Below are 27,256 nucleotides of genomic sequence, written 5' to 3' on the forward strand. Positions count from 1 at the left end.
TCTGGCCTCAACCATCACGAGTCCCTGTCCTCCTCCTACCTATCCCCTTCCCTGCTCTCACTTCAGCACTACACAGCATTCTATTCTGCCAGTGCACCCACTAGCCTTCCCTCCTTGCCTTCTTCTCTCCTTTTTCACTCCCATTCCCCCTCCCACCCCCTCTGCCCCCAGGCCTCCTGACTGCACCTAGCAGCTCTACCATGTCCCCACTATACCCTTGCATGCAGCACTACACCTTCCCCCACCCCCTACCCTGCTATCCCTTCCCCTCCCCACCCCACACCTCCTCGTTACCCCCACCACATTGCTGCTCCCATCATGCGCAGTTGCAGTCCACAGTCTGTCCACAGCAGTCAGACAGTGATATTATGTGTTTGAGTTGTGGTTGTGGAATTTGTGTGTGTGTGTTTTTTCTATTTCAGAAGAAGGCCTTTTGGCTGAAAGCTTAAATGTGTACCAGTATTTTTATTGTGCTTGTCTGCGACCCAATTGAGGAGCAATCTATTCTTTTTATAATATTGTTGTTATTCCATCCTTGTCTTTCCATTGTTTGATTTTATGATATCTGTATTCTGATGCTGCATTCACTGTTACTTTAATCATAATGAAAGATGTATAAGTATTTCTTCTTCTCTTTTGCTTTCAGATATCAAACCCACAACTTGTTGACCTGATTAGGAAAAAGGTCAAGTGGAATCAGCCATATGCAGGTGTTTTTCTGAAAATCAATGATGAGTGAGTGTTACTTGTTTACACTGTTGTTTAGTTTATAAGCATTATTACAGCTACATGCGCTCTGCATATATTACCTCTCTTATATTCAGGACAGGTAAACGGTAAAGATTTATCATACACAACAATGGTTAAAATCAATAGTTAGTATAATGGTATTTGCTATCGATTCTAGTGGTTTTGGAAAGAGGATGACAAGTGCATAAGTTCTTAGTGTGTATTGTGTTTATTACTTTATTGAGAATCAGAAATATAGGAGAGTAGTGCAGTTTGCTTTTTGTAGAGGAAATATTGCAGGATTGAAAGTAATTGTCTTGCTTCTGATGTGTGTTGTGAGACTTGCATTCACATGTGCCAAGATGGTATCAGTGATTCCAAAACAGACAAATGTCACTGCTGTATTATTCATGTAGAGAACTACCTGACTGTATATATATGTAATATGCACATAACTGGTTCCACATTACTTGACAGGTGAACTAGTTCTATGAAAGTAATGTTTCTGGATCATCTGGACACCACCATGAGACAGTGTGCATTTCTTCCCTCCACCATGCCTGGCACAAAGGTTTTACTATTTGGAGCCCAAGAGTAAATGACAAAGTAAATAGTAGATATATGTAATTTACAGTGATCCTCCCATTTTCCTCTGTGGCAGTAATGGAGATGGATACCCTCAACTACATCTGAAAATCATGTTTTTTCCTCATCTCTTCTATGATACTACAAAATGAAGTTGAAATACATTGACATTCTGTTGACAGCAGTTATCTTTTTCTGTAAATCAGACCCACACATTTCAAAACTGTGATATGTTTGAAGTCCTTGCATGAAGAACTTGTTGACATCTCTTTCACGTGACAAAGAAAGGTGTTCATAGACATTTTGTGCAGCATATGAGTGTCTGACTGGGTATGACTGTAGTTATCTCATTATCATAAAGATTTTACAAGGTGGGCAGTGACTACCTTGTCTTACAATAGGGTAAAGATCAGTGTAATGAAGGAGTTCATTTTTTGTCAAAAACGGATTAATTTTTTCCTATTATCAATTAACTGTTCCTAAGAAGATAGTGGCCAGTAGAAATATGAAGCTGTTATTGCTGTGGGCAGTAGACCTCTAATATGTAGAGATAGTCATTAATTGGAGGCATTCTACATTGGTCAGATGGAATAAGAAGAAGAAAAAGACTGAACAACTTTGTGTACTTGTTTTGACTGTCTTGTGTAAGTGTTGTGCAAGTATTTTTTTTCTATGGTCATGTACAGCTTCTTAGTTACCAGTAATTATCAGTAAGTGTAAGTGTTGGATAAGTATTTTTCCTATAGTGACATGCAGCTTCTCAGTAACTAGTAATTATCAGGAAAAGATTTCACTTAGTGTAGTAACACTGTTAAAGTTTATGTTGCACTTCACTTAGCGTAGACCGGGACTGTGTCCTAGGCATGCCCGATGTTAACTGACTGGGCACGGCCCGTGCTGCCGGAGTTCTTGTTGTTGTTGTTATGCCGGCAGAGGTTGCGTCCGAATTCTCGTGTGCCCTCTGGTGGACGGGACTCTACTTCCGGCAACTACCGTCCGTGACGCGCCGTGCCGATGTGCGCCTCCCGCGATCTTTCTGGTGGTTACTGCACTCCTCCTCCTTCGAGGGGTGAAGCCACTGTGATCCACTGCGTCGGAAGTTGGAACGTCGGGCAGGAGCGATGACCTCCACATCCATGGGAAGGCCGGAGTCGAGGGTATCTGCCAACCCTCGAGCCGGAACCTTCGAATACGGCTGGAAGTGACCCACACGAAGAGGCCCCCGTCGTCCCACAACCGGAGCCCGGGACAGAACGGGCGACAAGCTGTCGAACTCCAGATCCTGTTCCACCTCGGGAGGGGCAAGACCCAGTGGTGGAGATGATGGGGAAGGGACGACCACAGGTGAACCAGCCTCCAGAGAAACCGGGCCTGCGAGGGGGGCCGGCTCTCGCTGGGACATCTCGAACGATGGCGATGCCGGTGCTGGAGCTACTGGAGGCTGCCAAGGCTGAGAACCATCGCAGTGCGGCAGAGTCACAGAGGGGAGAGGCGGTAACGTCCCCTGCGAAACCAACACAGGTGCCGGCAATGGGGAAGCCGGTGTCCGAGGGGTCGGAGGGTGGGTGCCCAAACGTGGACGTAGCTGATTTTGGTGACGACGTACCACCCGGTCCCCCGCCTGCAAGGTATAGAGCCGGCGGACATTTTGGCGCAGGACCACCGCCGGTATCCAACATGGATTGCGACCAAACCCACGGGCCCAGACCGACATACCCAGTGGAAAGCCAGGTACTCCGTGTTGCGAGGACCAGGCCGGAGGAGGTGCAGCAGAGTCCTAGGTTGACGCCCACGGAGGAGCTCTGCGGGGCTGTGTTCTCCCATTGGTGTGGTCCGGTATGCCATAAGGAAAAACTTCAATGCTTCCTCCGCAGGAAATTCGTGCACATACTTTTTCATCTGGGTCTTAAATGTGCGCACCATGCGCTTGGCTTCCCCATTCGATTGTGGATGGAAGGGGGAAGAGCAAATGTGCCGAATACCGAAGCGCCTACAAAAATCCTGGAAGGTCTGCGAAATAAACTGCGGTCCATTGTCCGAGACAGGGTGATTGGCAGACCTTCCACAGAAAAGATTTTTGCTAGTGCCTGGATTGCAACTTCTGAAGTGGCTGAGGAGCAGCGAACCACATATGGGAAGTGGGAATAAGCATCAATGACAATGAGCCAAAAGCCATTGAGAAACGGGCCCACAAAATCGATGTGAACACGTTCCCATGCTTGGGTTGCCGGCGGCCATGAAGAGAACGCTGCCCTGGGAGATGCCTGTTGGCTCACACACTGGGAACAGGCGGCCACCAAGTGCTCAGTTTCTCTGTCAATACCGGGCCAGTACACATGTCTGCGAGCCAAGGTTTTAGTACGGGGAAACACCCCAGTGCCCCTCATGTAATAACATGAGGACCTCCCTTCGTAAACTTGGAGGAACAACCACGCGAGGAGCTGTATCATCGGTAGCCAGAAGGAGAACTCCTTCCAAGACCAAGAGGCGGTCTCATAGAATAAAATAATTACGAAGAGGGTCCGAGGCCCGGCCCGGAGGGCGGGATGGCCACCCCTGCTGAATGAGGCGAACTACTTGCCGGAGAACTGGGTCAGCTGCCGTTTCCCTGGCGACTCGAGAACTAGTGATCGGGAAGCCATCAACCGCTTGGCGGGACGCCACATCCAAATGAAAACACATAATCTCCTCTCGATCAAACGTAGGATCCGGGCTCACCGGAAGACGGGAAAGAGCGTCGGCGTTGGCATACTGTCCGATAGGGCAAAAATGAATGTCGTAATGGTACTTAGAGAGGAACAAGGCCCAGCGCTGTAGTCTGTGGGGCCACCCTATCTGGAATCTGAGAGGCAGGGCCAAATAACGATATTAATGGCTTATGGTCAGTGATTAACTGAAACTTCGTGCCATACAAGAAAGGGTGAAACTTGGTAACAGCGTAGACAATGGTCAAAGCCTCTTTTTCCACCTGGGAGTAATGGGCCTGCACGGGACTAAGAGTTTTAGACACAAACGCCAGTGGTTGCTCGGAACCATCGGCGTTGCGATGGGCCAGGACCGCCCCCACCCCATACTGCGAAGGATCTGTAGCCAGGACCAACAGCTTATGGGGATCAAAAGTAGCCAAACAAGGCGCTGACATGAGGAGGCCCTTCAACGAGGTGAACGCTCGCTCGCATGCAGGTGACCAATCAAAAGGAACACCCTTGCGCAGAAGGCAGTACAGGGGGCGGGCTATGGTGGACGCCCTGGGAATGAACCGGTGGTAATAGGCTATCTTGCCTAAAAAAGCTTGTAACTCTTTCACCGAAGTGGGCCGAGGAAGGTCGACGATACCTTGAACCAAACTTCCTAGTGGCTGGATGCTGTGCCGAGAGATGGTGTAGCCCACATACTCAATGGACGGTTGGAAGAAGTTTGGCTTATGCAGGTTGCAACGCAAGCCCACAGACCTGAATATGAGAAAGAGGGTGCAAAGGTTGTGCAAGTGTTCCTTCGTGCTACGGCCTGTGACAATTAATGTAATTAATACAATGAGGGATTGTCGACATGACGTGCTCTAGATAACGCTGGAATATCGCCGGGGCACGGGACATTCCGAAGGCCAACCGCTGGTATTGGTAAAGGCCAAACGGGGTGTTGACGACCGCCAGCCGTTTGGAGTCCTCATCAAGTGGTATCTGATGATAAGCCTCCGAAAGATCGATTTTCGAAAAATAGTGGCCTCCCACCACGGCAGAGAACAATTCATCAGCACGAGGCAAAGGATAGGTGTCCACCACCAATTGGGAAATAATGATGGCCTTGAAATCGCCACAAAGACGTAATATACCCGAGGGCTTCCTTACAATAACGAGGGGCGAAGCCCATTCACTAGAAGAAATGGGAAGAACGACTCCTAGGGCTGTCAGCCGGTCTAGCTCTTCCTTTACCTGAGGGCGGAGAGCCAAGGGGATCTGCCTCGCGTGTAGAAAACGCAGGCGAGCCGATGCCTTCAACGTTAAGTGAGCTTCAAAATCTGAAACACGCCCCAGGCCCTCCTCAAAAATATCTGGAAAGTCTGAGATCAAAGATTCCAGTGATTGATAGGGAACGTCTTCGGAGACCAACTGTATGGCGTCAGCGATAGAAAAACCGAAAGCTTGAAAGGCATCCAGGCTAAAAAGGTTAGCGGAGCTCGCACCACTGACAACAATAAAAGTAATAGGCCGAGTGACCGATTTGTAAGTCACGTCGGTAGTGAATTGACCCAGTAGGGGAATGAACTGTTTACCATAACCGCGTAGACGCCGGTAAACTGGCGCCAACGGGGGCGATCCAAGGTTGGAATAAGTTTGTGCATTCAACAACGAAACTGCCGCACCCGTATCTGCTTGGAGTTGTAACCAGCGCGACTGAACCGACACCTCGATAAAGAGTTTGCGTGCCGATGCGTCGGAAGCCTGGCCCGATGAAACTTACTGAATGTCAACGTCCATGTCCTCTGCACCTGCTTCCTTCGATTCTTTTGAGGCTGAGCGGCAAACTTTAGCAATGTGACCTTTTTTATTACATTTGCGACAAACGGCCCAACGCTGGGGGCACTCTGACCGATCATGATGTATATAGCACGACACACAGGACGGCAACAGGGGCCGGTGGCCGGCAGTCTGTTTACGCGCCGTGCGGGAGCGGCCATAACGGCCGGATTGGACCGCTCGCACGTTGTCCACTCCGAGTACAGTGGACGCGGCCGCGCCGCCCTGAACCGCCGCGACGTCGCACCACGCTTCCAGCTGTTGACCTGCGGCGTGAGAGACTTCATACGATTGAGCAATGGACAGGACTTCCTCGAGGGAAGGGTCTTCTAACTGCAGGGCCCGTTGCCGGACCTCCCTATCAGGGGCCGAACGAACAATGACGTCGCGTACCATAACGTGGGCATACGACTCTCGCGACTGTTCCGTAACAAAATGACACTTGCGACTAAGACTGTGCTGGGTAGCGGCCCACGCCCAGTAAGACTGATGGTGCTGTTTCTTGCATTGATAGAACTCGACCCTAGCCGCCACAACATGCGTGCGGTGGCGATAATATGAAGACAGCAATGAACACAATGCGTCAAAAGACAAGGATGAGGGTTCCTGCAATGGCGCTAGCTGCCACAAAACTTGATACAGCGAGGGAGATATCCAAGACAAGAAGAGAGCACGACATACCTCCGCATCGGCAACATGAAACGCCTGGAAATGCTGCCGAAGGCGATGTTCATATGCGTCCCAATCCTCCGCTGTCTCGTCATGCGGGGGAAAGGGAGGAGGGAACGGCGCTGGAGCAGACGGCGTGGAGAGCAACGCCGGAAGCACTTGTTTCATGGTGGCCATGAGCTCCGTCTGCTGCTCAACCAAAACCCGCACTAAATCCTCCATGCCATGGAGAAGCTGCGAAACCGGAACGACGACACAACACGCGAAAGAACGACCCTACTCGTCGCCAATTGTGTAGTAACACTGTTCTCGTTTACGTCGCACTTCACTTAGTGTAGACTGGGACTGTGTCCTAAGCATGCCCGATGTTAACTGACTGGGCACGGCCCGTGCTGCCGGAGTTCTTATTGTTGTTGTTGTTATGCCGGCGGAGGTCGCGTCCGAATTCTCGCGTGCCCTCTGGTGGATGGGACTCTACTTGCGGCAACTACCGTCCGTAACACGCCGTGCCGATGTGCGCCTCCCGCGATCTTTCTGGTGGCTACTGCACTTAGTATGTTATTTTTCAGTTTCCTATTATATAAAAATTACATCAGTGCATTACATACTCCATGATAAGTTGCTGTGGTGATCCAGCCTGCAGGGTGCATACCTGTGTGTGTGTGTGTGTGTGTGTGTGTGTGTGTGTGTGTGTGTGTTTTCTCCACAAAGTAGAGGAGTGAGAGGAGGTCTATTTAGAGACCTTTTATTAAGTCATGTATAGATTGGTTGTAGGGCAGCCCAAGGTGACAAGGAGACTGTTACTTTGCTTTTGTCATGGTGTGTTACATTGACAGTAATATAGTCATCCTACTCCCTTTTGTTGCTGTGTAAATAGGTTTCATCTTGGGCATTAATAAGCGCTTCAGCTGTATTTAGTCCTTTATTATTAGATCAGTACCGGTTTTGTGGCGCTAAAAGCCACATTTTCGGGTGAACATATGACTAAAACATTAAAGCAGAAAATCTCTGAACCTTTTTACCCAACATTCATTGTCCTTCAGAACCAAACACCACTAAAAGACAGTATGTCATACAATGAAACAGCCAGATTCCAATATAGTGGATGGGTTCGCTCCTCCTATCTATAAGGAATCGCAATCAGGGGTCATTCACCACAAATAAGACAGTAAGTTCAGGACATTAGAAACACAATTGTTTTCTCTGGATGTGGTTGCAGCAGAATATACTTGAGAGAATTATCCTTTGAATAACCACCTTTGTTTCTTCACATTTCCATTCTTTCTGTCTCAAGTCTCTTCTTCAAAGAGAAAGAGAAAGACTTTGAATTGCGTAGTGGGGGCATAGTTGTATAGCATCTCCGTTCTTGATGGTTGTCAGCTTTGAAAGTTAATTTTATTTGGTGATGTACTGGTAAGTGTATGGAAATCTTTTATAGGTACTGGTGTTGGATATCCTGCAAGATTGTGTTGTTTATATACAAGAGACGCATTAACATTTAATGTAAGAAAAAATTGTGATGCACTGAACACACATATTTTTAGCAGAATTGTACAATAAGCCCATAAAAGCTTTTACCAGACATACATTTTGTCCTGCATGGAATACTTTGTGTGCCACCGCACATAGCGGGTATAACAGAAAGTGTTCTGGCTCCACACACTTTACACGGGTAGCGTGTGATAGGTGGTATGTCCTTGTACTACGAACAGCACTATGGCTTGTGACACAAGCTGTGATTTTATTGAATCAGAAGGTGTGTTTTGCTAGTGCCTGTGTTTGTTTTGTGAGTTTGTTTATGGTGTTATAAGTGAGTGCTGCAAATTTGAAAGCTGCAACAATAAAGTGATGTTGGGCATTACCGTTAGAAGAAGAAGAACAATAACAACAACAGCAGCAGCACCACCAACAACAACAGAAATTGCACATGTGTTTTGTTCCAACCTGCAGATCTAGCTACAGAGAAAGTAAAGGTAAACATTTCTTTAGAACTCTAAAACAAGAAGTTGAATTTTGGACTTGTCACAAAAGCAAACTTGTTTGTCATTGACAGTAAATAAGTTAAAATTCTGAGACAAAGGTGGTCTCTGGAACCAGGAGTGGTTCCTCATTTATTTCAATATTATGAAAAGGATATTTGTTACCCACCATAAAGAAAAGGTGCTGAGTCTCAGATAGGCACAACAAAAAGACTGTCAAACAGAGCTTTCGGCCAAACACCCCTTAATCGGAATTACACACACACACACACACACACACACACACACACACACACACACACACACACACGACCACAGTCTCTGGCTGCTGAGGCCATTTATTTTCATAATTTACCAAAATATCTATCTAAACACTCACAAAAGAAAAGCTGCCGCAAAGAAAACGTTGAACAAGAACGTATGTTGTCCCTCAGTGTTTCTTCTGTTCAGGAAAGTGGACAAAATGCAAAATGAATCAGTACCACATGCAGCAGTAAGTTAATGAAAAAGAACAGTGAAGTTTAAGAATGGGGAAGTTGTACTATTACATAATAAATTAAGAACAGCTAATGTCAAAATAATTCTTCTGTGAAGACAGCTCTCAGACAAAAATTGTAAGATGGCTCAGTCAGATCTTCTAAACCATTCTAAACTTAATACGAGATAGAAAAACATAGTAGACACTATGATAAGAATTGTCAATTGAAAAACAACAAGGGAATCCAATATGGTAGTGATTTTCTTCTGGACAGCATGATCTTAAAAATTAAATCACCCAAAGGATACAGACATTGTTTGAAGCATGGATTGTGGCCACTTCCTTGCAAAACAAATCTCCTAAATTTGGTGAAGGTTTTTTAAGTGCCAAGAAGAATTGCATTTAAATAACACTTTGTTGAAGGTTGATGGTTTCATAAATTTAAGGCAATATTCTCCAGATGATTGTAAGAATAAATGTTCAGTCATGCTCTGGTGTTTGTTTGTTCCTCTGCTGGACCCGCCCTGTTGCCATGTATGCAAGTCACAATGCAGTTCCTAGCGATGTTGTATTGCAGATACTGATTCAAATAATTATCCAGCTGGAGCAAGCCAGAACAAGAATTATTGCATTCACCCCTGATGACAAGTCAATTGAATAAAAAGATGTGGTAATGTCTAGGAATAAGTGGCATAAAAATGCTTGCTCTATATCAAATCCAGTTTATGAAACTAGATGAATTTGGGCATTTTCAGAAGCTGTTCATGTAATAAAGTGCATAAGAAATAATTTTTGTGATAAAGCTGACATATTATTTAAGAATGAGATAATTATCTATATTTTTTATTGGAGTGTGTGTGAACAAGGTAATGCCCTAGATTTTCCAGATTAAAAATTCACCCCAAGTTAACTTCCACCCACTTGGATATGACATCATGTCAACGAATGATTGTAAGAGTAGCTGTAAAGTTATTCAGTAACTCAGTAGTCCATGGCGTAAAATTCTTCATGGATATTGATGTGATAGCGGTCAGAGACAGTGAATGTGTGGAATCATTCACTAGATGTATGAACAACTTAGTGGACTCACTTATCTCTTCGTTTCCTAAGTTTTCTTTGCACAAAAACTCATAAGCTCACAGATGGAGAAGCACTTTTGCTGATAAAAATTACAGCTTTGCTTTTGAAAGAACTCTCCGGTCTCTAAGCATAACCATTGAAAGTGCCTTTGGAATATCTGAATACTTGTGGAGAAAAAGGTTTGAGCTATATCCTGACAGCAAAATTTAATCAGTATCCACTTGAACGGATTGTAAGGTGTCTGAGCTGCAATAATCATCCATCAGTAGTAGACTAGCTTGCACATGTTACTGTTACTGTGTGTTTGCATTCCTGTTACACTTTCATTATCTTTTGATGGAAACTGTGAACATAAACATGAATTCTCATTGACGTAATACGTAAGACAGATGTGGACATTAGCTAGATATTCCCAGTAAAAGAACAGAGTTCTGGAACTGGAAGACATAATTTAAAAAATGCTGTGTTCCATATAACTTCAGAGTGACTCACCCAATTCACAGCATATATACTGTAGAGTCTTGAAAGCTCTTCAGCAAAAGAAAGTTTAGTTTAGTATCTGGCAGGTTATTTGGTGCACCAGGCAAGAAGAGTCACAAGATGTCCAAAGTGTTTGTGCCTTCTATGTGGGAATTTGTTTGACATGCCACTCTCTTTACCTATGTCTGTTAGAGATTATGGTTGTTCTACAGGAAAGCCATTGCTCACATACCCACCAGAAGGCATTTACGGTTGTTCTATAGGAAAGCCATTGCTCACGTACCCATCAGAAGGCATTGTTCTTACCCAGGTGGAAAATATCACCCCAGTAAAACTCCATGAGGACAGTTTATGGGGCAACATTTTTTTATGAATGTTTAAATAGTTTGGATCACATTGGTGTTGAAATATCAAATGTTGAATGCTGCAAAGATCATTCCTAATCTGATTCTTCATTATGTGAATTGCTGTTTTCTCACGAGTGTTAAATTAGGAAGAAGCTGAGGTTTTCAAAAACTTCCAAGACTGCCTGGAAACTACCTAAACTAGCTTACAACAGTTATTCATCGGCATAAGTTAATTAAATTCATGTAAGTTTCATTTCATTACATAAATTTCATGAGTGAATCAGTTCACATGCTGTGTTTGCTGTAGCAACATGTACTTCTGTGGGTCATAAGTGGAGTAACTGATATTTATCGGCGGTACCAGGGGTCTAGGGCAATTAGCATATTTTCTCTTCTGCACTGCACTGTATAAAACTAGACTTATAGCTATGGAAAGCATTATAATTCTTTTAATTAACGAAAAACGTTTGTCAGATGATTTAAATCTATGAACATATATGCCTGATTTGCTTATCCTTGGCAGTATTTTAGATTATTGTGCTCAGTAATGATGGTGTCTAATAAGAAATGCATGTTGAGTAACAATGTGTATTAAGTACAGTAAAATTTCAGTAAAATTCTCTTCAAGTCTCCATGGCAGAATTACTTATGAAGCTGGAGAACAACTAAGAGGGAAGTGATTTGTGGTATTTTAGAGGCATCTTCTTTAATAAGTAACATAAATATGCAGCTACATAAAGTATTTCAAGTATTTCAAAAATAATGGGAGGAGAAAAGTGCAACGACTCATTGTATTGTTAAGGTGTTGAGTGGTAGATAGGCACATAAACAAGACTGAAAATGTTACTTAGTTTTTGAACAGTGTACTTCTTCAGAACTAAGTAGAATAGAATACACCACAAATGCACGGCAACATTGTCTCAGCCCAGTACATGGTGCCATCGCTGCAGCACAACTGGGTGCTGATATAGTCAGCTAGGGCACTGTAACCATGCAGAGGCATATATATATATATATATATATATATATATATATATATATATATATATGTGTGTGTGTGTGTGTGTGTGTGCGCGCGCGAGTGTGTACCCCCTAAGGTAAGTCTTTCCGCTCCGGGATTGGAATGACTCCTTACCCTCTCCCTTAAAACCCACATCCTTTCGTCTTTCCCTCTCCTTCCCTCTTTCCAGATGAGGTAACAGTTTGTTGCGAAAGTTTGAATTTTGTGTGTATGTTTGTGTTTGTTTGTGTGTCTGTCGACCTGCCAGCACTTTCATTTGGTAAGTCACATCATCTTTGTTTATATATACATATATATATGAGAGAGAGAGGGCTAGAGCACTGTAACCATGCAGAGGCAGAGAGAGAGAGAGAGAGAGAGAGAGAGAGAGAGAGAGAGATTTTTTTGTGTGTCTTCATTGTCTGGTTCATTAAGATGGACATTTGCCCCCACCACATGTCCATGAGAAAATATTTATACAATTAGTTCAATAGACTAAGGTCGCTTTACTCAGTAATTGATAAACTGCCCTTAAAAACTTTGACTTTACAGGAACAGTTTTCAATTATGTCAGCCTTTTGTGGCAATGCACACAACTGAAATGAAATTTGGTGTCCCCAGGAGGCTCTGGGACTTCAGATTTGTTGATGGTTTGTCTGTTTGAATGGCAGGTGACTCACATTTTTTAAGCAACAAGGATTAGGAGCTATGGTGATGACAGTTTCTCTTACCTGTATGGGTTTATGTGAATAACTAACACCAATTCCTATTTACTGAGTTTCACACAATCCCTATTTACTGAGTTTCACACCAAGACAAATTAAATTTTGGTTTGTGTAGGACTTGTCAGCCATGAATTTTGAAAGCAGCCCCAATTCCTTACTGGTCTGTTAAATACACTGCTGTGAAAAATAGTTCACCTGGAAAGATGATGATGATTTTGATCTGATAATGGCATATACCCCCAGGGGGATAGTAGATGTACTGATAATGTTTTCAACATCGTCCGCCAACAGTTAGCGCAGTGGCATAGCTGCCCTTTAATAGGGAATGTTCACAGCCAAAAGGGTGAGTGTGATGCAAATGTGTGAAACAAGCAGGCATCCAAGCTATGGAGACACCCTTCTGCTTTCTTCAGCCAACTGAGTGAGTTTGGAAGGAGTCAAATTGTGGCCTTCTGAATGGACCTTCTGGAGAATTGTCATACAAGTTGGATGTGCTGTATCAGTTTTGCAACAGTGCTAGTATCAGTGGTCACATGAACATTCTCTCATCTGTAGGTGAGGTTCTGGACATCCACGCAGCCCAGATGCCCACCAGGATCATGACATTGTAAGGGCAGTAGTGGCAGATTGTACAGCTGCCACAGTACAGATAAGAGGACTTGTGAGCCCAAAGGTGTTAACATGAAACTTGTGAAACTGTTATTAGCAGTGGGACTATAGGCAGGCACATCTCTAGCCACGCACACCTCTAGCCCAACTTCCACTCACACCACAGATTCAACATGCTTGGCTCAACTGGTGCGGTAAGATGATCACTTGGAAGATGGAATGGCATGCCATGGGTTTCAGTGATGAAAGCAGTTTCCGCCTGCATGCAAGTGATAGTCATTTGCGCATAAGACATAGACATGGTGAACACTGTCTCGTAAAGTGCACTCATCAGACACACACTGGCCCTGCCCTAGGCCTGTATGGTCTGGGGTTCAATAAGCTACAACTCTCATTCAACTTTGGTGTTTCTGGAGGGGATGCAAACCAACACTCAGTATGTGCAGAGTGTTGTTAGACTCGTTCTTGCAACAGGAAGGTGATATGTTGTTCCAACAGGATAATGCTCACCCACACACTGTCCGTGAAACACAGCATGCTCTGCAGGATGTGCAGCAACTTCCCTGGTCATCACAATCTTTGAATGTGTCTCCAATTGAGCATGTGTTGTACTGTAAAAAAATAAAAAAAAAAAAAAAAATTAAAGGAAAAAATTAAGGGAATTGATTGGTATTTGTCTTTTCGCTTGCAATAAAAAGAGAATATTAGTAAAACTGCATTATTATGAAATGTTCTCCGTGTATGAAATTGTGCTATTGTTCTTTCACTTGACTTTGCATCATTTCTTTTCTGTGTGTCCATCACTAACTATATATAATTCTCATCTACTGAAAGCTTCTCCTTCTGTTAATTTTATGACAATATGACCGTGGACTTATTTTCGTCCATTTCAATTGTAGATGCAGGCATCCGACTCCAGGTAAAACCAGTGCCTCTCAAAATGATATAGAATATGAAGGAATTCTTCTTATCTTGGTTCTATTTCACGTTAATAAAAATACTTAATACTGTTATTAAGTCTTCTCTTATTCAGAAACACATGTCATACAAAACACTCGTAGCCCATCATACTGTGAGCAGTATGGCTTAACGAAACTTCTACATACGAGAGAGAGTGATACAAAATCATGTACAAAAAAGTGAGTGATGTTTCATGGTCATTTGTCTGTGCTTTTCTGTGCATTCATAACTAATGTCTTTGCCGATGCTTATAGTCGGTCTTTGATTATATCTTTATTGCTGTTTCATTTTTAAATAAATTATAACTTTACCATGTCTGGGGGTTCTTTGGCCATGTACCTACACAATTGCCCCCACACTGTAGATTGACATGGTATGGAGACGTACACTGTTTTTGTATGTGCATAACTTATATTTACATTTGCCAATAGGGGTTGATGCTCTTTATTTGTCGGCTTCTCTTTTATTTAACGGAATGGATATGTCAGCTTATCCTATGTATGTTACAGTTCTAAAAAAAATTAATAGGTTATATACATAATATGATAGTTACGAATATAATAGATGGAAACATTCCACGTGGGAAAAATATATCTAAAAACAAAGATGATGAGACTTACCAAACAAAAGCGCTGGCAGGTCGATAGACACACAAACAAACACAAACATACACACAAAATTCTAGCTTTCGCAACCAACGGTTGCTTCGTCAGGAAAGAGGGAAGGAGAGGGAAAGACGAAAGGATGTGGGTTTTAAGGGAGAGGGTAAGGAGTCATTCCAATCCCGGGAGCGGAAAGACTTACCTTATGGGGAAAAAAGGACGGGTATACACTCGCACACACACACATATCCATCCGCACATACACAAGCAGACATTTGTAAAGGCAAAGAGTTTGGGCAGAGATGTCAGTCGAGGCGGAAGTGCAGAGGCAAAGATGTTGTTGAAAGACAGGTGAGGTGTGAGCGGCGGCAACTTGAAATTAGCGGAGGTTGAGGCCTGGCAGATAACGAGAAGAGAGGATATACTGAAGGGCAAGTTCCCATCTCCGGAGTTCTGACAGGTTGGTGTTAGTGGGAAGTATCCAGATAACCCGGACAGTGTAACACTGTGGCAAGATGTGCTGGCAGTGCACCAAGGCATGTTTAGCCATAGGGTGATCCTCATTACCAACAAACACTGTCTGCCTGTGTCCATTCATGCGAATGGACAGTTTGTTGCTGGTCATTCCCACATAGAAAGCTTCACAGTGTAGGCAGGCTAGTTGGTAAATCACGTGGGTGCTTTCACACGTGGCTCTGCCTTTGATCGTGTACACCTTTCATCCCTATGAAATCCCCAAACCACTTTCCCTACCCTTGGGCTCCTACCCTTGTAACCGCCCCCGGTGTGAAACCTGTCCCATGCACCCTCCCACCACCACCTACTCCAGTCCTGTAACCCGGAAGGTGTACACGATCAAAAAGGCAGAGCCACGTGTGAAAGCACCCACGTGATTTACCAACTAACCTGCCTACACTGTGAAGCTTTCTATGTGGGAATGACCAGCAACAAACTATCCATTCGCATGAATGGACACAGGCAGACAGTGTTTGTTGGTAATGAGGATCACCCTGTGGCTAAACATGCCTTGGTGCACCGCCAGCACATCTTGCCACAGTGTTACACTGTCCGGGTTATCTGGATACTTCCCACTAACACCAACCTGTCAGAACTCCAGAGATGGGAACTTGCCCTTCAGTATATCCTCTCTTCTCGTTATCCGCAAGGCCTCAACCTCCGCTAATTTCAAGTTGCCGCCGCTCACACCTCACCTGTCTTTCAACAACATCTTTGCCTCTTTACTTCCGCCTCGACTGACATCTCTGCCCAAACTCTTTGCCTTTACAAATGTCTGCTTGTGTCTGTGTATGTGCGGATGGATATGTGTGTGTGTGTGTGTGTGTGTGTGTGTGTGTGTGTGTGTGTGTGTGCGAGTGTATACCCATCCTTTATTCCCCATAAGGTAAGTCTTTCCGCTCCCGGGATTGGAATGACTCCTTACCCTCTCCCTTAAAACCCACATCCTTTCGTCTTTCCCTCTCCTTCCCTCTTTCCTGATGAAGCAACCGTTGGTTGCGAAAGCTAGAATTTTGTGTGTATGTTTGTGTTTGTTTGTGTGTCTATCGACCTGCCAGCGCTTTTGTTTGGTAAGTAATATGATAGTTAATTACATATTTGAATTTAGCACACAGACAATAATGTTCAGTTTGCTTTGGCTTCCTTGCTGGGTTTTGCGCCTGCGCACTAGTCTGTTTGGCGGCTAAGCATGAGCTGCTAATGGTCAACGTGCTAGTTGCTACCGTTGTACGTGTGCGCACTCATTTCTTAGTGTTAATTTCACATTTAGTGTCACACCTCCACCTGAGTATTACATATTAAAGGATTGTCATGGCGTTTTTCTTCATTCTGGGTGTAGAGTGTGTGTGTGTGCGCGCTTGTCTTTCAAAATCCGATGCCGTGACAGAAGATGTCCATTCTTGCGTCTCGGGCATCATTATTACCCATCATACTTGCATTTTCAGCTGAGAGAACCCTGGCCAACAGCATCCGTTGATGTGGTAAGTACTGGCTTGAACAACTATAGTTCACTTATTAATGTGTCAGGCATTGTGAGACACAATACTCAGAAATTACTTCGTTTCACACGTATGTTAATGTCACCACATTTCACCATCCACTTTGTTGAAAGACTCGTATTGCTGTCAAAAACATTTCTGAGGAAATGTTACTTGTAAAATCATGGACTAGTTGCCAAGGAACTCTTTATTTCATGGAAATGACGTGTAATGACTAATCATGCAATTTCTATCATGTTGTTTCTTCATGTGCTAATGCTGTTTACTTCAATTCACATGTAGCTTAGTGTTTATTATGAAGGAGTTTCAACCATCGTAGACTTATCTTTCTCGAATACATGGAAATGTCATTATTTATGCTTTCGTGTGACACGATAAAAGTTAGTTGGTTTTTGTAAAATCACATGCATCAGTGTTTGTTTACTTTGCAGTGAATAGGTACTGGTAAATGTCATGGAGCTATACTGCAACAATGCATATTTTCATTTTGCATTTGCCTTACGACCGTTGTATAAATATCCTTTTAGCTAAATTGTTTATTCAAGGTTTCGTCATTTGGTACCTGCTATTCTCTACATAATTCTTTTCCTCTGTGCCGTGACAATGCACTGGTTGCTGAAATTAAAAAAAAAAAAAATACTTAAAACTAACTTAGAGCTGTTTGCATTGTATAGCTTAGTGACCACTGATACATTTTGTCATTACATCAGTCAGCAAAGATTTCCATACTTTGTTTAAATTCATAGACATTCATTCATTCTGTTACCCTTTTGGATCATTTACCCTGCAAAGAGAATTATTTGGCATTTCCTATGGTATTTTATCATTTCTTCTTAGCTTACATATCTTTTATATTTCTTCATAATGCTTCCTTTTGCTTGTAAATATGTTGTATATAGCGTAGTATTTAATTAAATCTCTGTGTACATATATCAATAGGTTTCTTAGTTCTTAGACAGTAGATGTAATTGCTTAGTATTTCCGTTTACTTTGTATGTAAGTTATGTACTTGTACATATCGCATTCCTATTTGGTTGCGCCTTCGGCCAGTCTGTCGTGCATGTGCATAGGGCAGTGCCTCCTCTACTACTACTGATGTCAGCATGTATTGTTGAGCGTGCATAGCTGAGCCAAAAGCTAATTTTGTTTATCCTTTTGATTCGTGTGAAGTGGTATATAACTTCTCGTTCCTGTTTATTTTATGCTTATGTGTACAAATCAAAGAATTACTTATACCTATACACATTACTTTGTCCTAAAATACACTCCAGAAAAAATTACACTTAGAGTTATTTACATTATGTGCAAGTATCTTGTGATAAAAGGAAAAATGCTGCCTTGATTCATCATTCTATAAAAGCTTTTATATCTTTGTGACAGTGGAGACCCTTGTCTCTCTCTGTTTTCTAATAGACTAATCTGTACATTCCAGAAATTATATATGGTCCTGAATAGAGTAATTGCCACTTCTTATTCAGTTTGCCAAATTTTGTTGATTTAGGATGCATCTGTAAGAGGACTCGTTGCCCTTCAAAAAATTGTGTAACACATTTCAGTTTCTTATTATAAAATTTCTTTCTGTACTCGGCTCTGTTTTTGAGTGTAATCTTTTGATTTTGTCTTGTAGGGTCATTTCTGTTGTGGGTACTTTTGGTATGGGCGACTTCCACTCACTTGTTTGGCTTGTCCGGAACATCAATTCGTCAAGTGTGAAACATGCTGAAGAATGTGGAAGGTTATTGACAACTTGCATGAAAGGAGTTATGTATGCTACCCATCGAGTATGTTTGTGAGGGGTGTATGTCCTTATAAACCAGTTAAATTCTTTAAAGACTTGTTTTATGGGACTTTCTTCCTGGTTGAAAAAGCTTTCTAATATGTTTTATGCCCTGTGAGGTCATAAATTGTTTCCACTTTCACCCAATGAAATACGAAGCATTATCAGTTAGTAGTACCTTTGGTTTACATGTTCTTTTCAAATAGTTTTCTTCAATTCTTTTTCTGATATTTGTGGCTGTTGCATTTTTAATGGCATACATTTTGATCTGTTTCGAGAAAATATCGTATAGTGCCACTATGTATCTTACACCTCCTTTACTTCTTGAATATGGACCAGCTATCTCCAGGGATACTATATCCAGAGGTTTTCTTTTTTTGAGAGTATTGGGTGTAGTTCAGTGTATTTTGAAACATTGGACTGTTTTGATTTTTGACATATTGTACACTTTCTTAATACCTATATGACTTCCCTTCTCAAATTTGGAAAATAACAAAGTGTTGCAATTTTTTCGGCACATTTGCCTACTCCAAAATGTCCCCTTACTTCATGTGTGTGTCTTATAAATTTGTTGATATAATCTTATCTACTACATCTGTGTACACACACACACACACACACACACACACACACACACACACACACACACACCATTGGTCAGATTTTTCATGTTTCCTATGAAACAAAACACCCGTGTATGCGATCTTTCTGTTGTATAATTTTTTATTTATTTATTTATTTATTTATTGATTTATTTAACCTGGCAAGATTAGAGCCATCAGGCCCTCTCTTACATCTAACCAGGCATTCTACTTATTTTACATTCATATGTTTTAGTAGGCATGTTAAACTACATCTAGTACAAAAAGTGAAATAAACAATTTGAAAGGTACACCTGGAAAAATACATACATATAGAGTTTATATTCTTAGGTCACAAGTACAGATTTTAGATAGGAGTGCCGGCAGCAGGGAGTATGAGGGAGACTCATGGTGAAGGGAGGAGAAGAATAGAGACATGATGAAACATAATTAAGGAAATATAAAGGAAAAGAAGATTGCGTGGCTAATAGAGAAAGATGAAGAGGAAGGCATCTCAGGAGCAAGATAGGAGACGCTAGCTTTGCTATTTGACAGATGAGGGGATTGTCCTTGTACATTAATTTTGTGGAGAACTTTGTGAGGATGATAGTAGGAAATGCTTCAACTTCTTCTTAAAAGCAGCAGGAGATCGAATTTTGCGCAAGGTAAGGGGCAGTTTGTTCCAGAGGCGGACAGCGGCAACTGAGAAGGAGTTTGCAAAAGTTTTTGTTTTGTGAGTGGGCACAGTTAGGATACCAAATAAGAGTGACCTCGTGTTTCGATTATGATGACACGACAGGTTTTTAATCTCTGAAGCAAGGTACTGGGGTGCTTGCGCGATGAGGAGTCGGTGGAGTAGACATAGAGTGTGGTAGTCACGCAATCTGTCCGGCCGCAGCCACCCTAGCTCGGAGTATGAAGCACTAACATGATCATATCGGCGAATGTTGCAGGTGTAACGCACACAGGCATTCATGGTTAGCTCTAGCCGTCTTTTGTTTTCACTACTCATGCCTTGTTGAATCACATCACAATAGTGGAGGTTCGGTAGAACGAGTGCTTGCACGAGCTGGCGTTTCAAGTCCTGTGGAGATATGTTCCGAAACTTTTTGAGAGCATAGAGACAAGCAGACGTCTTTCGGCACACTGCGACTGTATTCTCCGCCCAGTTGAGATGCTCATCCAAAGCTACACCCAAGTTCTTCACTGTTTTCTGATATGGTATTGGAGTACCGTCGAGCAGAATAGGAGGTAGCCGTTCGCGGAAATCTGAACTTATTAATTTCTGATGGGCTATTAAGATTACTTGCGTCTTTTTTGCATTTAGTTTAAGCCCCAGGTTTTTCGCCCATCTCACTACTGAAGACAGATCATCATTCATCTGAGCGATTGCAGTGTTTACATCTTCAGGTCTGACGCTTAGGTAGAGCTGGAGGTCGTCGGCATAGAAATGATATTTACAGGAGGACAGAACCGACGAAATATCGTTGACATATAAAGAAAACAAAAGTGGTCCTAAGACTGATCCTTGTGGCCCTCCCGAGGAAACATGTTTCCAGGAAGATTTTTCATTTACGCAGACAACACATTGCTGTCTGTCTTTTAAGTAGCTTTCAAACCATCTCATTGCACTATCAGAGAAATTAAGCTGTTGCATTTTTCTGAGCAATATGTCAAAGTTAACAGTGTCAAAAGCTTTGCTGAAGTCCAGTAGCGTCAATATTGTTGCCTTTCGATTGTCGATGGCATATTTCAGGTCATCTGTTACTTTAATTAGAGCAGTGTTTGTGCTGTGATGTTTACGGAAACCGGATTGAAATTTGTCATATAGGCTGAATTCATGCAAGTGTTCAGTGATTTGGTCATGAACAATATATTCAAGTGCTTTGGAAACAGCAGGCAGTATGCTAATTGGTCGGTAATCACTAGGCAGTTGCGGGTTTTCGATCTTAGGGATGGGTCGAATTAGGCTTCTTTTCCATGCAGTGGGATATATTCCGTTCACGAGGGAAAAATTAAATATGTCAGTTAAGACAGGTACTAAGATATCGGCAACATTCTTAATCATGGTTATACCGATACTGTCGTTGCCTATTGCATCAGAAGAGATTCTCATTATTGCTTTTCTTGCCGTATTTGTTGTTACATGTTTTAGATGGAAGGTATCGTTGTTAGTTATCCTGTTTGGGGATTCTTGTGGACGGTAATTATCAGCTGTGCTGGTATTCAGAGGTGCAGAGAAGAATTCATTTAATTCGTTTGCTGACACATGAAAAGTAGTTTCCGATTTTGCCTTTCCGACCCCCAAGCTACGGAGATTCTTCCATAGAGTCGTGGGCGTCAGATCGCTGCATACAAGGGAGCGAGCGTGCCTGATTTTAGCATTGCGAATGCATTGTTTCACTCTGTTCCGTAGCTTTCTATATTCTTCGAAACGCTCGGGTTTCGGATCTGCCTTGAAACGCCTGTGGGCAGCATCCCTATTAGTCATCATTTGATGTAATTCAGCTGTCAGCCATGGAGCAGGAGATTTTCTTACACGGATTGTGCGCACAGGTGCATGTTTGTCATAGAGGGCAGTGAGTTTATCACCAAGTTCATTAATTTTGCCGTCGATTGTGGGTTTTCTGATTATTTGATGCCATGAGATTTCTGAGCAATCGGCTGTTAGAGCGTCAAGGTCAATACGTTTCATGTTCCTACAAGTTATGTAACGCGATTTGATCCTTGGGGGCTGCACAGAGTAGGCCAGGAATATTACATCATGTGCTGAGAGGCCAGGGGCCGATGTTTGACCAACATCTCTTACTTTGTCAGTCTGTTTCGTTGCGATTACGTCTATAAGAGTATGACTGTGCGCCGTATGGTGTGTAGGTTGTAATGGAAGAATGTTCATGCTATTGCAACCAAACAGTCTTCTTAGGTTTATTGCGGAGGGAGTGTCTCTTAGCAGGTCTATGTTCAAGTCACCCATTACGATGACATGTTTGTATTGACACTGAAGTGAATGTAATTCCGACTGGAAGGAACTCATTGAGCTTATTTTTGGTGGCTTGTACACGACGCCAGTCAAGAATTTCCGACTTTGTATATTTATTTCAATGAACATGAATTCAGCCTCTTTTTCTTCAGCAGGATTTGACGTACATAAGACTTTTGCTTTGAGACCTGTTCGTATATACGCGCCGACCCCGCCACCTCGCTTTTTTGATCTGTCTGCCCTAAGAAATGTGTACCCTGGGAGACGAAAAGATGCAGAGGATATGTGTGGTTTCAACCACGTTTCGGATAAGAGGATTACGTGGTAGTTTAGTTGGTTGAAGAGGAGGCTAAGTTCTTCGTAATGCGCAGGTAAAGACTGGATGTTGCAGTGAGCTGCTAAAAGCTCTGACGCGTTCCGCCGAGCAGCCTGGAGTAGGGTGGCAGACTGGTTTGTCCCTTTGTTAGGCACTACCTGCCGCGAGGGGCACTGGCCGCTGCTTCCGCCAAGTGACATAACACAGGGGTGTCAGAGATTTTGCACGCCCTGTTTGTGACACCGCGAGTGCCGAAAGAAAGGCGCCTGCTAAAGATTTCCTGAGGTTGCGGGAGTATAGAAAATGGGTTAGTGGTATTCTGTGCAAGGAGAAATATGACCAAAATAGTGACGGCTGTGTGTCACTGTGTATCCTCTGTCGTACGAGGAGAAATGTAATTAGCGTATTTGAAACAGCTTAGGGTGGAAATAAGGGAGAAGGGAGTGATTTAAGAGGCCGATGCTGCCAGCAGAGAGAAGTAAGCTTAGTAATTAATAGATTATCGTAGGAAGCTAGAATTAAATTGAAATTTACTAAAGTGATACTGGTAGTGATTATCGTAGGAAGCTACAATTAGATTGAAATTTGCTAAAGTGATACTGATAGTGATTTTTGTTATGAACAATTTAAACCGAAGAGATGGGTGATTAATGAACTAAAGGAGAGACTAATAATTGCAATAGAACTATTTCAGAACGGAAGAGAATAAACTGAGAAAATGAAAAAAGAATAAGCAGTAACTAAAATTAAGTAATGGTTAGAGCTACAGACACAAAAAAATAGTGAAAAGTTAATACAGTTACAAAAACAATTAGTTGAAGGTACAAATATGGGTATAATTAAAAAATTAATAAAATTACAAGACTATATCTGAGTATTGGGGCTGTTACAATTGCAAATGGTGTTAAGTTTGCACTTTTGGCTCGAGTAGCTTCACTTAATACTATTCAGTTCTGTCATGTTTGTGACTGTCTTCTTTCCAGCTGCTGTCTTAATGATTACTCTGCCATCCTGAGTCCGCACATTCTGAAGACCGAAATGGGATATGGCACTATTTAAAATCTTTAGCCGTTCGTGTGTCAGATCTTCCCTTATTGTAAGCCCTGTCCTTGCTAACTTCTTCTTCTGGGTAAAGATCTCTGCCCTTTTTCGGTACGAGACAAATTTAATTATTATTGGACGAGGTTTGGTGGCACCTGGTAATTTTCGTCCCACCCGATGGCTCCTGTCAATGTCTGCCTTGGTCACTTCAACGCCTAATTTTTCACGCGCAACCTGTATAAGCAGGTTGTCCGTGTCTTCTTCCTTATTTTCTACTACTCCAAACAGTCGTAGACTATTTCGCCTTTGGTACTGTTCTAGTTCATCAGTTGCAGCAGATAGTTTGACTTCCAACTCTCGTGCCTGTTTCTTGTATTCAGACACAGACTTTTTTAGTGCTGTAATTTCGGCAGTATTGGCCTCAACAGTTTCACGCATTTTGGCCAATACTGCTGCCGTTACAGTATCTGATATAGTGCCTGCTATCAGATCGAGATTGTTTTTATCGCGAAGCGCAGCGTTTACCTCAGAGCGGACCAGCTCCGCTATACCAGGAGCCGCGGCCGCACCTTCCGCCGAGAGCGGGCCCGCCGCACCTGCTGCTTCCCCGCTGCTGGACGCGCTGCTGTTCACTCTTCTGTTTACCATTTTCTCGAAGATATTGGCGGAGCACAGAAAAAAAAAATAGCACTACTGCACAGAACACTGTTGTTTTCACGATTTCCACTTGTACTAGACAACACCACCTGCGAGAACACCTTCGAATTCAACTAAATTTCGCGAGCCGAACTTAACACGTGTTACACTGCAGCCGCCATGACACACTTTCATTCACTTACAAAACTTATGGTAATCAGACTGTTGTGTTGTACCTTGCATTAATAACGTTTTGATTTCTGCATCTTGCTGTGTCAATTCACTACATTCATCTAAACCTTGTGGTAACCTAGACAAGGCATCTGCAATAACATTTTGACTTCCTTTAATATAAATGATCTTGAAATTGAATTCTTGTAAATATAGACACCACCTAGGTAATCTACGTTGCAATAGTAAATGTTAAGAGGAATGACAGTGACAGATAGTCACAGTAAACTTTGGTATTCTTACCCCGCAAAATATATTCAAACTTTTTAAATGCCCATATTACAGCTAAACTTTCCAATTCTGAGACAGAGTAGTATCTTTCTGCTTCTGATAATGTTTGACTAGCAAAACTGATGACCTTGGGTACTTCTTTACCTTCTACTTCTTGCATCTGGAACAAGCATGGCCCCAGCCCCATAGATGAGGCATGTGTACATAGACAAAAATCCTTGGACATGTCAGGGTGGCTAAGAATGTTTGTGTTTTGCATTCTACAACTGTCACTGGTACCTGCTGTAGAACTTGTGACAATTTATGGATAAATACCGATGGGTTGTGATTTGTTCACTGTAGCCTTAGTATTATTTATGTACATATTTTGAGATCCGGCAATATTTTCTTCTAAAAGATTGTGGATCTTATCTTCCGCAGCTTGTAGGTTAATGTTTACCTTGTTAACTACGAGGCCTGTTCAGAAAGTAAGCTCCGATTGATTGCCAAATTGAAACCACAGTGAACATCAGAAATGTTTTACTTGTAACAATTAGCTACACCTTTCAGCTACTTCTCTACGTAGTCGCCGTTCTGACTTAGACTTTTGTCATAGCGTTGTACCAACTTTTCAATAGCCTCATCATAGAAGGCAGCCGCCAGTGCTTTCCGCCAATTCTCCACGCTGGCCTACACCTCGTTGTCTGTGTCAAAATGTTGTCTTCAAAGACAGCGGTTCATGTGACCAGAGATGAAACTCAGGGGGAGACAATTGCGGACTATATTGTGGGTAATCTAACATTTCCATTTGAAAACGATGCAGGAGCATCTTCATTGCCCCTGCAGAATGTGGCTGAGAATTGTCGTGAAGACGAAACAGCACGACAGTTATGTAATGTTAGCTGCATAGCTTCAGGCGAAATTTCTCACCAGGCCCTCGTACTTGGCGGCAGACACTAGTTTCTAGACATCTTTACGCACTCACTGCGAGCTCAGAAATGAGAAGAGCGACGTGATGCTAACTGGGGTTATACTAGAGACACTACCCAACACATCTGTGCAAAGCTTTATCGGATTTTCATAGTCGTTTCCATTTCGCGACCGACCGGAGCTTACTTTCTGAACGCCCCTCGTATTTCATTTTCTTTTTTCTGAATAGCTTTTTCTACTACATCTGTGTGTAACTTACAATCAGTTACTAACTGCTCTGCAATGATATTACTCTTATCTAATGTACCTACCTCAGGTGTTCTCTCTCTCTTTCTTAGCACATGTTTAGTCAACTTCTAATGTTGCTACCCTTAAAGTAAGCTCTTCCACAGCTAGAGGTACATCTTCATAGTCTTTGTTTAGTTTGTTAACTACAGTGGTTACATTTTTTTACTGTCGAACACAACTGGTTCTATGTGGCTTCAATGTTTGTGTTGGTGTCTGTGATTTTCTTTATCCTTTTCTCTACTAGATCATGATGTTCATTAAAGGCATCTACCTTCTGTTTTAACTCCGTAATGTTACTGTTAACTTCAGAAAGTACTTCGTGCTTTACTTGTTTTTTCGTATCATTCAATTTTTTGTTGATTTCAGTGCGAAAATTTTTGGCTAAGTCATTGAACTTCTGAGAGACTGTCTTGCAAATCCTTGAATACTTGTTTTTGTTTTTGTTTCATTGTATTTAGATCTTGTGTAACAGTGTTTTGTTGCTGTTTCACCGTGTTCATATCTTGTATCATATCACTGAAATTGGTTTGAATTGAATTGAATTTTATTTGATCCTGTAAGATTACATTGTGTGCAGTAAATGTACGTGTGATATAGGGCATGTCCAAGTATTAACATTCATTATCACTTATTTTTCTACACCTTTAACTTACATTTTTACATCACTGATAATGAATAACAACATACACAAATTTAATGGCATAAGTATTCTGCAACACTGTAAAACTCTTTTTCAATGAGATAGTTTTTAAGTTTCTTTGGAAAGTCATTGCGAAGTACACTATCTTGCAGGTTTTTGGGCAGACTTCTTAGTAGTCTGATACCAGACTACTGGGGTCCTTTTTCTAGCAAAACCAGTCGGTGGGGTATGCTCTGTACCTCATTCTTCCTTCTTCTATTGTGGGTGTGTACACTAGCATTTGTAATCCAGTTCTCACTACCTTTTGTGATGTATATTATTGTTTTATATATATACAACTATGAAAAAGTTAAGATACCTAAATTCTTGAAACAGTTTCTGCACATTTCAGAGGTCTTTCTTCTTAAAATGGTCCTAATTGCTTTTTTTTGTAATGTGAACACTCGTTTTGTCTCTTGTTTGTTTGAGTTTCCCCACACAGTCACTCCATACTGTAAGTATGGTTCAAAAAGTCCATGATACGCTGTACACAGAAGGTTCTTGTCTGAATACTGTGATAGCTGCATCATTAAGAATATGACAGAGCTCAGTTTCTTACAGACATTATTAATATGTTTTTTCCATTTCAGTTCATTATCCACAAGAATACCTAAGAATCTAGCAGATTCTACTTCTTCCAACCTTGTTCCATCAACCTCTAAATCCATGTCTACAGCCTTTTCCTTGTTTTTAAACACCGCATACATTGTGCTATTGTTCATTCACTTTACCTTGCGTTGTTTCTTTTTTCTATGTCCATCACTGTATATATAATTTAATTATATTTCTCATCTACTGAAAGCTTCTCTTTC

The 27,256-nt window shown here is 42.2% G+C and overlaps 1 protein-coding gene across 1 annotated transcript in view; it reads left to right on the plus strand.

Moving 5' to 3' along the window:
• The window catches only part of LOC126482343 (lon protease homolog, mitochondrial-like), a 153,901-nt gene that overhangs the window by 31,784 nt on the left and 94,861 nt on the right, over positions 1 to 27,256 (plus strand). Inside the window, exon 2 of the mRNA XM_050106424.1 lies at positions 647 to 735. Within this exon, the coding sequence (XP_049962381.1) occupies positions 647 to 735 (89 nt within the window). The remainder of the gene's footprint in view (positions 1 to 646; positions 736 to 27,256) is intronic.

Source organism: Schistocerca serialis, chromosome 5, assembly GCF_023864345.2.
Source record: "Schistocerca serialis cubense isolate TAMUIC-IGC-003099 chromosome 5, iqSchSeri2.2, whole genome shotgun sequence".
Lineage (NCBI taxonomy): Eukaryota > Metazoa > Arthropoda > Insecta > Orthoptera > Acrididae > Schistocerca > Schistocerca serialis.